General features: G+C 36.1%; 1 protein-coding gene across 1 annotated transcript; it reads right to left on the bottom strand.

Annotated features, from left to right (window-relative positions):
- Nucleotides 1–582: 582 nt before the first annotated feature.
- On the bottom strand, nucleotides 583–14,805 carry LOC129246016 (facilitated trehalose transporter Tret1-like). The gene is made up of 6 exons (XM_054884509.1): nucleotides 14,579–14,805; nucleotides 6,607–6,811; nucleotides 6,406–6,541; nucleotides 2,168–2,362; nucleotides 1,946–2,094; nucleotides 583–1,862 (listed from the first exon to the last, which is right to left on the bottom strand). The coding sequence occupies exons 2-6, from the start codon at nucleotides 6,727–6,729 to the stop codon at nucleotides 822–824; spliced, it is 1,644 nt and encodes a 547-aa protein (XP_054740484.1). The 5' UTR covers nucleotides 6,730–6,811; nucleotides 14,579–14,805; the 3' UTR covers nucleotides 583–821.
- Nucleotides 14,806–15,506: the final 701 nt, after the last annotated feature.

The following is a 15,506-nucleotide window of genomic DNA, read 5'->3' on the forward strand; positions in this document are numbered from 1 at the left end:
ACCGCTATCTTGCCCAGAGTCTGACGTGAAAACTTGTAGCGACGAGTTCAATATTTTTATTTGTTTTCGATGTCCGAACTTGTTGCTCGGAACTTATGTACTTGTGGACGAATCAAATCTTCACTTGTGGTATTACGTAGACGTCGAATATTGTAAAGTGTATAAAAACTGTGACGAGCAGTTCCACATGAATCATTGGCCTTGAAATACGCTTCGAATGCGAACGCACGTTGTTCACCCTTACATTGCGACATCGACATCGGGACTAAATACCCCGCATGAATAACGAAGCTAACGCCGCGCCCTTCCCGCTCATATGCTCAGTGGTAGACAGAAACTTTCAATTTAAAACCCAATTCTGCCATCGGACACCCGGTTCTTTCGTGAAATGATGTGCCGCAAATCTTACCCTAGTAAATCGATTGCATGTGTAATGTAATAAAACGCGAGGATGCAGCTTTGCTATGTTGAGTAGTCATTTGTAGTACGACTGCACCTCTTCAATTTTCAGTATTCCAATTATTATAGATTTCCCCATTTGAATTTTCTATCAGATACTTCGATGCGCTAAATTATGAAAAATTTATCATCTTCAAATAAAAATTATTGCTTTATTAATTTGTTGATAACTTAGATGATAGTACCTGTATTGAACTTTTAACAAAGTGCTTGCATCACAGCTTAATTACTGTATTTGTTTTTAATTTAAGTACTCCTATTTCTAAACAAACGCATACCTACATTACGATAAGTTAATATGAAAAAATTCTCTTGTGTCAATTTTCTTATTTTAATTCTACTAATATCCTACTTTATTTGTATCACTCAATCTCTGTTTCACAATCTTCATGCACTTTACTTAAACGCATGATTACTTCATCCAGTTCATACTGTGAACTATAAACACCCGCTGCTACTTCCATCGCAATCTGCGACTCACGACGCGCCACTTGTGCATTTGTTACGCGACGTCCTGTACGGAAGTAGTTCTCAATCTCCAGCAATGTGCGACCTTTCGTCTCGGGCACAGCGAAAACAATGAACACCAAAGCCAATAGTGAAATAAGCCCGAATCCGAAGAAGCTATTGGGTGTACCGATCAGCGACTCTACGGTGGGGTACAATTTCACCACGCCGAATGAGAAGGTAAGTCCAATGAACAGCGTAAAGCCATTAGCACTGCCTCGTATACGTTGCGGAAATACCTCGGAGATCATCAGGAAAGGCAGTGTCAGTAGACCCAGTGTTGAGAAGATGATATGTAGAACAATGCAAATCACTGGCAGTAGTGCAAAGGTCTCGCCGAGTATAGGCCACCAACCGTTGGCCGCTAATAAGAACATGGCGATAGTCATACCAGCTGCCGAGAGCACACCCGCTGGTCGTCGACCCCATCGCTCGAAAATGGTGCTCATGAAGAATGTGGTGATGATGCGTGCAATGCCGACAAATATAGCTACGAGCATAGGATCGGCAGATACGCCTGCGCTTGCGGCGATTTGTGAAGCAAATACTATCACAATAACAATGCCAGAGAATTGCTGAAAGAAGAAGAAGCAAATCATAATAATGAGCGGCTTGTATACTTCACGGGCGCGTATGGCTTGCAAGAGTGATTCATTTTCAGCGTCAGTGCGGCTTTGGTCAGATGTTTTTTTGATGAGCGCCAGCTCCTTTTCAAACTCGTCATAAGTGGTGTTGTCTGCGGAAGAAAGGCCACGAAAATATTTGAGTGATTTCCGTGCCTTTTCCGAGTAGCCCTGTTGTAGCAACCAGCTGGGAGACTCTGGTATTGGTAAAACACAGCAGAATGCAATAAATTGATAAATAGCTGAGATGAGGCAGATTAATTGAAAATGGTTCTGTGGGAAAAATGTAAAAGAAAATAACAATAATTATAAATACAAAGTTGCAAATAGCTGGAAGAATAAGTTTTCGTACGCACCTGTATGAAGTATCCCAATACATACATCAGCAATATGCCGGTAGCTATGGCAATTGATGAACCCAAAATCAGTCGTCCACGTATACGTGGTAAACTGATTTCTGCCGAGTATGAGCCCACGGGCGACAGAGCTGCGCCCATCATAAGTCCTGTTTTTGAAAAATATAATTCGATAATTAACTAATTTTCACATGTCTTTGGAAAACAACAATAACAACATACCTGTCATGAAACGACCAAGCAACAGTTGTATGAAAATTAAATCCCTGGAGCTTTGAAAGGGTGCCGTGACCAGCAATGTCCAACCTAATAAACCAACAAGATTGGTTAAAAGCATTGTGTTTTTGCGTCCAAAGCGATCCATGAGATAACCGACTATCAAACCACCAATGGGACAGGACATATTGTTGATGGATGCTTAAAGAGAAAAATTAAAGGAATTTAAGCATCAAAGAATTGTTTTTAGATGTTACACAGAGAAAACTAATTAATTAAAATTATTTTTGTTTATAATGCCATACATATTAGTGAATAATACCATGCCGAGTACCTCATGAAACCGCAACGTCAAGAAGACTGCATCAAGGGTTCTTTACTTTAGTAATGAGTAAAGGCAACATCGGCCTAGGTTTTTTCTATTCAAAAGCACATACGATCAAATTAATGCGTATTGACTGAAATCTTATTGGATACCAACCGGCAGAGCGAAGTGAGCACATTAACCATGTTTGTAGGTTTCAAGGTCTGTCTGAAACCTCTGCTGCTCGGCACATAGGTAGTTGATGGTTAATTCCACATCAAGCGAATCTTTAATCGCAAATTAATAATTAAAAATAACACTATCCAAGAGGCCCATATCGTATGGAGACTAGGTTACAATGGCCACAAAGAAATAAGAAAAAGACAATGGAACTGCTTAGCCTTTCAAGAGAGGATATCTCGAAGGTCGTGGCTTATATAACCGGCCTTTGGCTATTTGGCAGGCATTCCTTGAGATTAGGAGTTTTCTCCTATGAATATTGTAGATGTTGTCCTTTGCAATTAGCTAAAGCTAGACAAATATTTTTTCAACTCTCTTACGGAACTGTCTGGCGTGGGGATGGGACCAATCCAGCGCTTAATAAAAGCCACAAAATGGTTCCATGAAGAAAAGTAAATCAGGTTCCTGAACGGACTTGTAAAGTCTGAGTGAGTTGGTCGTACAGACGTAATCTATCTTAACCTTGGGTATTAAACCACAATCACCACAAAACTCGCCGAGTAGCCGTCCTCACAAGCAAATTGGAGCGATGGTCAGATGTTTTTATTCCCAGAACCAGTAGTAGTACCATAATGGGGTCTTCCGCCACACTTCGCAGGCGAAGGTAATACCAATAGAGCTCCCATACTGCGCTGGACTGGTGACTTGGATTGAATCCCATACATACTCGTAATATTCTACACTACAGTAGGAAGACTGTAAAATGTAATACTCTCATTCACTTTATTAGACGACAGGCACGGCACATCCGGATCAAGACGACAATCTACGGAAAAAAGGAAGAACGTGACCAATGATCGCTTCAAAAATCACATTTCTTCATACGTAAAGTTACTGTAGAAGAAATTGGATTTCGGTGTACCCCAAAAAAAAAATTGGTACCACGAGGAAAGTCATAGTAGAGGAGAAAAAGTAGGAGTCGTAAATACAAAATTTTACATAATTTTTCTCAACTCACGGCATATTTCCAAAGAATCAGTAGAAGTGGCGCGATATCGACTAATTAGTTTAGTTGAGTTTCGCAGTAAACTGTTCAATATCGAGTGTTATTTTTCAAATCAAATCAATCAGCGTCATGGATTTTTCACGTGAAGATAGTTATCATTTATTTTGTATGTAAGTACCGGCTTGTAAGATTTTGAAATTATATTAGCAGTTTTCGAATGTTTAACTCAACTATTTGGAGCGGCTTTGCACATACGAGTATATGTACAATAATTTTCGATTTTCCTAATTTTTCTACTTAATTTTATTTCTTTTTACATAATTTGGAAAAGAATTTTTGGTACATTGGAAAATCTCAACAAAATGAGAGAAGTGAGTGTATTTACACCTGTGTATGTAATTTTTAAGTATAACCTTCAGAAGGGAAGGGAAATATTACATATTTTTATTCAAGGGCAGCCAATAGTTTCAAACCTTCCAATTTTTCGGGTACTCGGTATTAGAGGAGAAGCAGAAGGATGTTCGATTGATTTTGACTTTGTTTTTGATTGGCGCTTATGCGGTGACCGAGTTTAGCAAAGCGCGCCAGTCGTTTCTTTCTTCTGCACACCGGTGTCAGTGGAACACACCAAGTAGAGTCACGCCCTTCTCCAACTGACCTCCCCAAAGGCCTTCCTCTTCCTCTGCTACCACCACCTGGTAGCGACGGAGCGTTTGTATCCGTTCCAACGACATGACTTTGCTGCACTTTGTTTATGTTACCGTAAAACTCGTAGGACTTATTATTCTATCGCCTACGTTACTCGCCGTTGCTAACGTTCAAAGGCCTAAAAATTATCCGCAGAATCTTTCTTTCAAACACGTCGTGCGCAACACAACAGGACAGGCATGATGAGAGACTTATAAAGTGTTAGCCTTGTTTGTCGTGAGAGAAATTTACTACTAAATTAGCTCTTGGCACTTGTTGACAAGATAGATTCTCCGTTCAACTTCAGGACAGACATTCTTATCGATGCAGGTCTTCTCATTCACCATCATATCAATTAATTCCCTTTGCTTCTTTATCGGTTTCCAAACTATCCGGCAAAACTATAGCGGTTGTTTAGGCCAATGATGTGAGTTGTGCGCTCTTATATTAAATTGTGCATGAACGATTGACTTGTGCGGCTCGCACGAACTTCTCCAGCATCAGGTTTAAGAAGTCCCACCCTGTCTGAAACTCCGTTTGGTAAGAGGAGGCGACAGGCATGTTTTGTTATATCCGTTCAAATTCACGGGAGAAGAAAATTGGACTTGACTTTGAGATAACCTCTATTGAATTGAATTGCTTTGCCTATTGTGATTTCGTATTCAGATTCAGTGACAAGTCTTGGAAAAGCGTAGCGCAGTGATTGTTTAAAAATGTGGCGGTCTGTGTTACATAGCATCTGACTCGTTTTAATCTGCTCAGGAGAAGTTTTTAGCCATTCCCTATTCAATGTAACAAAAATTGGTGGTTTCCAACAATATATTTTGTACATAAGCTCACTGCCACCAAGCTCAAACTGATGAGAATACAATTAAAAAATTTAGACATTTTTGCATAGAAGTTATGGAGGTAGTAAAAGTAAAATATGTATAATAAAGAATACCTAGGAAGAGGTGCCGATTTGCATAAATGGGATATCGTTGCCAAAGCTATAAGCCACGCAGTATTCTAGCTTGATTATTTTCATCAATTTTTTCACAAAATAATTTTTTAAAGGGCTTTAGTTTATATTTTCTAAATTTCGTTCGATTTCCATTTTTTTTAAATCTAAGATTATTAAAAATATTGCAAAATTACATTTTTAATCAGATAATCAGAAATGGAGTTCAAAAGCTTCAGAAAAACAAGTAAAACCAAACAAACAAACAAAACAATGAAATACAGGGCCTGCCATCTATCGTTACGGATTTGAACTAGGTATTATTTGAAGAATGGTAACACTTAGCTGTCCCCTGTTTTGACAGAAAATTAGTTTTATTTTTCCGCTGAACGAAAATGGTTGTGTATACGCTCAAAGAACGCTGGGAAATATTGCGACATTACTTTGAAAATCATGGTAATATTGCAGAACGTGTACGAAAATTACGTACGGCAATGGGAAGAAGAAAATCACCGAATGAAGCGTATGTGCGTTACTTTGCGAAAAAAGTAAGAGAAACTGGGTTGTTTATTGACAAGCCAACGCGTGACCGACCAAAAACCGTGCGTACAACCTAAAATATTGCTGCTGTGACCGAGAGTGTTCGTGAATCACCAGGAACATCAGTTCACCGTCGTTCTCAACAATTGGACATTTCGGAGACATCATTGAGACGAATTTTGCGTAAAGACCTTGGTATGACGCCGGGATGGTGCATGGCTAGCCGAGGCAGCCATATGAATGAAGTTATGTTCCATCATTAACCGGAAGGATTGTACTTCAAAATCAAAAGAACAGTTTGGAAAAATATTGAGTAGTTTCTTTTTTATAGCATTTTTTATTCCGTAAAGTTATATGGCGGTCCCTGTATAAAGAAAATAATTGGGCAAGAATTCAAATTCTTTCTAAGTTTGGAAAGAGAGTTTGGTAGCCACACATCATCTCATTCGTCTGCGGCGGTCGCCCATCACTATTACATGAGGCGTATTTTCAAGCTAGTCAACTATAATTCTTATTTAAATCACTATAAATTCATCGACCCTCGAATGTTTTATTTAATAAAAAAAATCGTTTTTTTTTTTTCTTACCAAACCAACTGATTTCCTCCGTACCGAGCTGATAAATATCATCTTTACTTGTTAGTTGTGGCCATGAAACCGAAGGCAGCGCCACCGACATGCCTGATGACACCACACAGGCATTTCCCAGCAACACCATTAATTCCTGCGTTATATATTATATACAAACATGCTTCATAAAATATTTACGCTGAAATTAGGCATATTTACCTGTCGTCGCACCGCCTTTGTGCGTTCTCCCAACGGTTTTGCTGGCTTTTTTTTGAGTGCTTTGGCGATGAGTGGTGAGAGCGCAAGATTGCTGCTTTGTATCTTCGATAATTCTGGATTCATGTTTGTGCTTTATTATTTGACTACTTTATACTTTGCGTTATAAAATTTCACGGCTTTTCGTTTAGTTTAGTTTGTAAGGTTCCTGCAAAATATATCGAATGAAGGGAAAATTTGGTGTAAGTAATTTTTTTAAATAAATTTCTTAGACGAATTTAATGGAAAACTTTTTCTATATATAGTTCTGTCTGCGGTTTAGGAAATGAGCGCTTCTCAATATTTACGTATCTAATTATCAACACTGAATTTAATATTAATTTTAATATGAATAGTAGTCCTCTCCCTCTTATGCCTGCATATGCACATGTTTAAACATTTTCGATTGAAATTAAACTGTGCTCTAATAAGTTTTTAATTATATTTAATAATATTGTTTCCCACTAAATACATACCAAACTGGTAAACTGTATGTGTTCGTATGTATGTACTTTCATTCGAAGTCAAAAACAACAACAAATCTTTTTTTATGGTTTTCCTTAAAAATCGCCAGAATGGATTGATATAAAGAGAATGAAAAGCGTCATCGATTAATGTTAATCTGATACAAAAAAAAGATATATTGTTGGAATGTAGTCTTTTTTTATTATAATCTGGTAGATAATTTCATGACATCTATGAGTTACATGGTGTCTTCGATCAGTTGAATTTTTGCCTACTTTTACCAATAAATTTGAATTATAAATCTAAATGAGCCCAATCAGCAAATTTTATTGTATTGCATTATTCCGTAAGCTATTAATCATTCAATTAAGCAATTAAATCATTCATTATAAAACAATTATAAATCGAAAAAAATGATAGTAATAAAAATCTATCGAAGCCATAAAACACTATTCGCTGACAATGTTAATTCAATACGGAAACGCATATAAAAAATATTTGTATAAAGTATCGAATGAAGAGAAAAAGTTTGAGCGAAAACTTAGGAAAAGGTGCCTAATATTGGGAGTGTAGTAAATTTGTATAACTAAACGACAACGTGACAAATTACAATAAAAAATTAAAATAATCACACTTCTATAAAGCTATCAATTTCCTCGTTTCCTATAGTAGTATTCCGCCACTGTATGCCAATAATTGTTTCAATATGAATTCTTATCAGTGAAATTGACTTTTTCGCACGTATTGGAAATAAATATTATAAACGCCTGCATAAAAATACGTACATGAGTTTATTCGACGGATTTGAAACATTTTTGCGTTTGATCTTTTTATTATTTGCACGACAGCCAGCATAGTCGAGTCTGCTTTTGTATGGCAAATCAGCTTTGAATCGTCGAAGCAGATCTTCAAACTCAACTTCCGATCAATATAAAGAAAATCTCTTTTTCCTAATGCAAATTTTTCTCCCTTAAACGGACAGTCAGTAAAACAAATTTTGCCGCTAAAAATAATTTCCTTATTTCCAGTAAGATTTTGAGTATACCAGGCCTGATATCACGTAACTGATATGAATCTAAACAACACTAAATATTATTTTTTTATTTGGCTTATTTACAATTATGTCTGGAATAAACAGCAGCACTATTTTAATGGAAAATGAAAACTCCCGCTCTTTGTGATTAAATTTCTAAAAGGGAAATTTGGAGAAAAAAGGAACTTTGCACCTTCATATACAAGAGGACGCAAAATCAATCACCCTATCGGAAAATTTACAATTTTTGTAAATGACGTACATCAATCATATTTGACCCTCCCGAACTAGACAGCTGCAGTATACAAACATCAAGCAGTGAAGCGCGTAAAGGTCAAAATAAAGATTTGCATCACTCAAAATAATTTGTTTTAATTAATAATTTGGATGATGAATATTGCGCCATTTTGTACAATGGTAAAAAATGGGCTCGACTACTTCAATATGAAGTAGATACCTTTGGAGAAGACCTCTGTGGGAGGTGCCTCATGATAGAAGTAAAGAAAATTTACAAGATGTCAAAAAACTAGTGGTTAACAATTGAATAATTCAATTGTAACAGATAAGATAAAAACTATGAAATAGCAAAGTACAAATTTAAGAGTCTTTATATAAAAAAGTTATAAAGAATTTTTGGAATTGTTGCAAAGTTATTTGGGCAAAGATTTAGACGGTTGATGAAATCCTGGATTAGTCGCTATGATGCTGAACACAAACGGATGCGGTGAATAAAAGAAAAGCAAGTTAACTAAAGATATTCAAAGTGGACAAATCGGCACCGCAAATTATAACCCACCTTTTCTAAAATCGCTAGGGGAATTTATTAATTGGTTACTTACGCAGTCCTACTAAGAACGACTATATCAGGTTAGATGAGCTGCTCTTAAAAAAGTTCCCACGATAACAATAGAGATTTGTTGTGGTTCAAATAAAATACCTCATATCTATCTCTAATCAGACTTTGTAGCGAGATTGTGCCAACACCGTACAGATCTTCCAACAGGTAGTTCCCTAGAAATGTGAAAAGCGGTCTCTGAAGAGTTAGGCATTTGTAAAAATTTTGAATTCTTACCGCTACAGCTCCTACAGAAATCATTTATGCAGAGCTCCCTTATGTTCAATAGCAGCCTTTCGTTGATGCTCCCGTGAGAAGTCGCATGCTTCTTGTTGAGAGTTTCCGCAAATTAATTGTTTTTGTTTGTTTAATGTTTTTGTTGTTTGTTTAATGTTTTGTTTGTTAATGAGAGCTGACCACGATACTCTGCAGGTGTCTAGATTAGCACAACTATTAATATCAGCTACTTTATATGATACTAGCCCCAATTCAAGGAAAGCTATAAACTCAGCGAGAAGCATCGATGTTAAAGTCTTTAAGTCAGACACTTTACTCGTGTACTAATATGTTTCCATATGATATGTTTTAATATGAAGCACGACAATGCTCCAGAATGCAGTGTGAATCTATGACATCCTCTAACATATTTAGTTAGTCAATACTTATCGGAATGCTTTAATCACAGCTGTCTTTAAGGAAGGAGAGTTTTAAAAGAAGCGACAGGCCTATTAGCTTTGCCTCGATGTTAATTTCATTGGTAGTTTCTCTCGATGAGAGTTACTGGGTGTAAACGACAGATCCTAATCCATTGCATATTTTTGAACCATCTGCGATGATTGGAATATAGTAGCCGCATAGAACGGTTTCAGATTCCCAATCATTTCATTCGGGAAAGTGAACATGGAATTTGAGGCAAATGCCCATCTTCGCATTTTGATAGACACAATTTTCCGTTTTCAATCTGCATTCTGTTGTGGGGTAAGGCCCCTATAACAATTAAAAAAAAAATATTTTTTTTATGGTTTTCCTTAAAAATCGCCGGAATGGATTGATATAAAGAGAATGAAAAGCGTCATCGATTAATATTAATCTGATACAATAAACAGAAATATTGTTGGAATGAAGTCTTTTTTTATTATAATCTGGTAGATAATTTCATGACATCTATGAGTTACATGGTGTCTTCGATCAGTCGAAATTTTGCCTACTTTTACCAATAAATTTGAATATTAAATCAAAATGAGCCCATCAGCAAATTGTATTTATTGTACTTTATTCCATAAGCTAAGATCCTTGCGGAAAATTGTCTGCATAGTCGAAGAATAATGCCCAAAAGGTAGAGAATCACGACGAATTGACATTTCGTTGTCTTCTTCAACTTTTTGCTCTATGAACTTTGCGAACAGATATATTTTTGGCAAGCCGATTTCCTTAATTTGGAAGCGTTGTTCTGGCGTTAAAAGATTCACGATGACTTGTTTAACTTTACTGAAGAGAAATGCCTACACTGTTTACCGTTTTCAGCTGTCAAACCGCATTTATCGATTTCGATATCGCTTATGGAGCCAAACGGCGCCCTATATAACAAATTCAACCAATGACGTATCAGAGCCTGCAAGCTATGGCTGGTTCTCATTGGGTCATATTTGACTTCAAATGTTGCCAAAATAATCAAAATGGATTGACGAATAATGTCATATGTATGTACATACAAAATGACAACCAGATAAAAACGATACTTTATGTGAGCGAATTTATAATGCAAGTACGTCATTTTAAGCCATAAATTATAATACCCAAGTTAACCGCCCAAGATTGTATGAATCATATCACTCTTATCATTATTTTATTTGTAGTTATGTTCGAATGAACTACTGATTTTTTGGTATTCACACGCGTTTTGTGATTTATGACGCAAATAATAAAAAAAATTCAAGTGTTGGCTGCAACACTTAATTTTTCATTTAAAAATTTAATTATTAACCTCCTCAGTTTCTTAAAAAACAAAACCGAAAAAAAAAATTTGAAATAAGCATTTCATGTTAAATATTTTCAAGTATTAGATAATGTCAAGATTAGCGTTTGAGCGACATGAAGGTCTTTTTTGTTTCGCGAAATATTCATACGAAATTTCAAATGTAAGTATGTGCGTTCTTCAAGATACAAAACCAACAAATAAAATAATAATAATAAATTAATTGGAAATTTGAAATTATTAAACAAAATACAAAACAATTGGCAATTTATTGCCAATCATTGTACAGACAAAAAAAAAACTAATTTTAGTTAGAAAGAACTCGACTCTAAGAATCAATAAGAAGTTCCATGTAAAGAGCAACAATGCAATAAATATAAAATAAACTGATTGTTACAATGTATTTGTTATAATTCATCCAGTGTACACGTACATTTATGTCTATGTATGTAAGCAGTCTTCTAAGTATTGTTTAATTCTAGTAAATATTTAAAATACACTTCAGACGTAAGGTCGCCATTGAAAAAAAATTTAAAAATGCAATCAATGTTGACTGAATAAGATAAGGTAGCATTTTAAATTACAAGCGTACAAGCGTATAATATTTTGTAAAATTCCGTATTTGATACTCAATTAATATTTATTATTGCAAATAATACCGATTATGAGTGGTCGTGTGTGGCTAGCAATCGGTTGGCCATGGATTTCATGCTTACGGCAGGCAGTGATAAGCCTCTGAAACGCCGCTTTCTTATTTGAATTTGAAAAAAAGAAAAATTCAAATTGCGGTTTTACTATGTGATTTTGTTAAGTTGTTTATAGTCTCATTCTGGCAATACATCCAGCAGTGCCGAGTAAATAGACCAATGTCCTCCCTAATGGGAGTGAGTACAGGTTTCGTGCGTTGAGTACTTACAGTTATTATTGCGGAAAGTTATCAATTCGAATTCAATTGTTCATCAGCTTCGCTCCGTAGTCGCAGAAAACTTTTTATGAAATAGCAGTTTGCAGGCTTGCAATGGAATAGCTGGATGTATCGTGATTTCAGTGTCAGGTAAGGCAGAGACCCGACAAGCTAGCTTTTGCCGTTACTCTCTATGTTACAATGCTCTGGAACACAATGAAACCTGGGAAATATCGTAAGAGAAAGGAAAATAGGAAAGAGATCGACAGCATTTTAAACGACTTTCGCTGCCGCAGATAATTCTTAAATAACGTTCATTGAACTCTGGGTCACTTTTTACTCGGTAACGAGTATTTATGTGTGTAAGTACCAATCAAGTATTGTCCATTTAATTGGAAACGAAGAAAATCTAGCAGTAAATAGCCATTCTAAATGGGTTCTTCGTTCCTAATAAAGGAGTAAATATTATTTGGAGTACTCTTGATTTCAGCTAGTATAGGCCATGCTGCTTTCAAAACCAGCAATTCGTTTATTTCTATATGAAAATATTTGGTTCAGCTATTTGAACTCGTTGGTCTATGTGAAGAAGTTACCACGAACAGCAGCAATGAAAAAACCATATCTAGTGCACTTTTCTTGATAAACGTCCCCAAATGCCCGAAAAAGTACCTATATAATGTAGTGCCGCCGCTTATCGAGAAGCGGTTTGTTTCGAGAAGTTTTTTTTTAATCGAAATGCGCTCGAATGTTTGCCATGGTTTCTCGAAAAGCGCTCGCTATTAGCCTTCTTTCCATAATTTAACGTTTCATGTCACTTGGGCAGTGGCAATCGAGCCCAAGAACAATCGAGTGGCTCTTATATTCTTATATTTCCATTATTGATGGAATTCATTCATTGACGGACTCTGATCTATCTCATGAATCCTGTGCTCGATATTTGCTTTAGGTTCCTAAATTGTTAATGGGTAGTTCACGTAGCATCTGTTCTTCACGGCCCCTCACAAATAAAGGTCGGCGTAAAATCGCTGTTTCGAAAAGATGAATTTGACTTATTTTCAATAAACGCACTATTTGCGCATTATATCACTCGTCACTGTCAATATAACATATGAATAAAAACACACACGGATTACCGGATATATTCAACAGAGTCAACCGCAACACAATAATGCTCCTACCCAAGCTTTTTCACTGCAGAAATAAAATATTACTTGGACTGGTAAACTCAGCGAAGCAACAATATAAAAATAGCCGCAAGCCGTCCACCATACAACGTTGTGTTGAACTAATGCACAAACAGAATGTCACACCAGATGCGATTTTGCCAGCAATTCCAGTTTTCCCACCAGGCTTGAATCCAAAAACTATTTTTATCGCGGATTTGCTCAAATTCCCCGAATTCAATGAAATCGTTGCTCCTTTAAGAACCGAATGGGAGTTCGTTTATACCGATGGATTTAAAACAGACACCAGTACATCGTTTGCAGTCACAAACCAGCTTGGTGTCACAATCTCAGTCGGTGCTTTACCTTGAAGCGGTAGTTTATGCCTCGAATAAAGGTGGAAAATTCATTATTTGCAGCGATAGTAAATCCGTAATGGACGCTATATTGAACCATTTTAACGAAACTCCAATAATCACCGAAATCCGAAATAATATCTTATCAAATAAAAATTCCATAAGGATCATGTCGGTTCCGGGTGATGTCGGAATACAAGGCAACGAGTGCGCTGATACTATATAGAGCCAAAGAAGCTGCCCAAGAAACCCCTCACTTCAGTGCACATTTTACTATAAAAGATATTCGGAAAACTATACTAAAATCTCTTCAGGATGCGTACAATAGTCCATGGATTAATTATCAACACCACTACAAAAAGTACAACCCTACTCTCATCAAGCGCATATATCCTACACACATGTCTTCCAAGAACCACAAGATATTCAAGATATATATCGGTCACACTATAGCCACCCATGTTCACATCCTAAACTGCACAGTCAAACCAGACTGCCCTTTTTGCACCTCAGACGACTACACACGTCCTCGATACCTACCCAGGATTGGAATGCACTAGAAATGCAATTCGTCCTAACCTTGAACTTTCGAAGCTACTCAACAACACAGATGACAATAGCATAAACTAAATTTGTAAATTTATTAAACTAACTAAATTAAAACTTTAACTCTTTGCGAAAATATATATAAAATTATACTCCGGTCAAACTCACACTACCCACTAATCTTCTAATACTCCCTCAACTGCTCTCTCCCATCCACTTGTATTGTTACTTACCTATATTATAACTCTAGTTAAGACACCATAAGCTGAAGGCCCTGGCAGCCAGTGCTTATTTCGTAAGTGGAATAGTTATTAATAACTGTTACTCTTTTAAATAAATAAATAAAAATAAATAAAAAGCACTATTATATGGACTACCCTGTATATGTGCGTTAGAGTGACCCAAAAATACATTATTTTTCTTGATGCTACTCCCTAAATTTGTTCTATGGTCAAAAATAGTGATGTATGTATTTTTTATGCTTAATTTTTATTTGCCATGTTGCCATTATGCCAAAGCAATATACAAAAAAAGCGAGATAAGCCTCCGAGGCTTTATAAAAAATTGTTAAGACCTTTTTTTAATAAAATATAGTATGTGATTTATGTTGTAGATTATATGATTATATATATACTGTAGATTGTTGATTATATATATACCTGTAGCTGTATAGTTGACTTTTGTTGCTTTTGGGAAAAGTATTTGTAATTAATTAACGAATCCAATTTTTAACTGCTTTCGTAACTTGCGATTGATTTATAGATTATGCGCATAATATTAATTTTTTTGACCAGCTATTTTAATTTAGCTGGCTTTTCGTTCAATACTTTTGTGCGATCATTAATTTTGTATAACAGCGAAGTAACTTCGACTGCCATATGCGCGATGAAATGAAACAAAGGAATACTTTTTCGGAGTATTTTGTATGGCTATTAACTATATTTTTTTTATTATAATTCATTTAACATTGTAATGCGTTAGCCGTTGAAAATTTTAAATTATTTTCATTATACAATCACTTTCTTAATTCCAATTAGATTTATAAATTCACAGCTCTTCTCCTTATACTCCAATTTGATTGCCATTAAGGAAATTCCCACACTTTATGTCGTTTTTAATAAACCGGCGAATCAAATATATCACAACTTTTAAATCAAATATTTTCACCTGTTGCTAGGTGCGCGTATTTGTGCAACGCGTCCAAACCCGCTGACACCAGCTATGGTTCTGAACAAATGAGTCTCGCTTGACAGCGAAAGAAGGCTTTCACTCTTGACGATCGATTAGATAATACTCGATGCCAACTGGGTGTGCTTTAGCTTAAAAATATGGTGACTCTCGAACACGGCAGTTTTCCAGGGGCGGCACGCGTAGCCACCGTGCAATCAACTACATACCAGAACAGCATTCAATACTCAAGTATTTTGTTATTATTTTGATTTGTTGTCAAACGTTATCGCAAACGACTCCTACTGCTATTACTTTGCTCTCGATAATATTTGTTTTAACATTTAAATGATTTGATTCCTCACTTGCGCTGCTAGCTTTTGATTGCGTTGCTCTAGCGCATTTATACTACATATCTGT

Source organism: Anastrepha obliqua, chromosome 4, assembly GCF_027943255.1.
Source record: "Anastrepha obliqua isolate idAnaObli1 chromosome 4, idAnaObli1_1.0, whole genome shotgun sequence".
Lineage (NCBI taxonomy): Eukaryota > Metazoa > Arthropoda > Insecta > Diptera > Tephritidae > Anastrepha > Anastrepha obliqua.

What these genes read in the sequence shown, in the direction of transcription:
- LOC129246016 (XM_054884509.1), bottom strand. Translation starts at nt 6,729, where the DNA reads ATGAATCCAGAATTATCGAAGATACAAAGCAGCAATCTTGCGCTCTCA. An exon ending in CAAAGGCGGTGCGACGACAG is followed by an intron (nt 6,542 to 6,606) that starts GTAAATATGCCT and finishes TATATAACGCAG; the next exon opens with GAATTAATGGTGTTGCTGGG. An exon ending in GGAGGAAATCAGTTGGTTTG is followed by an intron (nt 2,363 to 6,405) that starts GTAAGAAAAAAA and finishes TTTCTCTTTAAG; the next exon opens with CATCCATCAACAATATGTCC.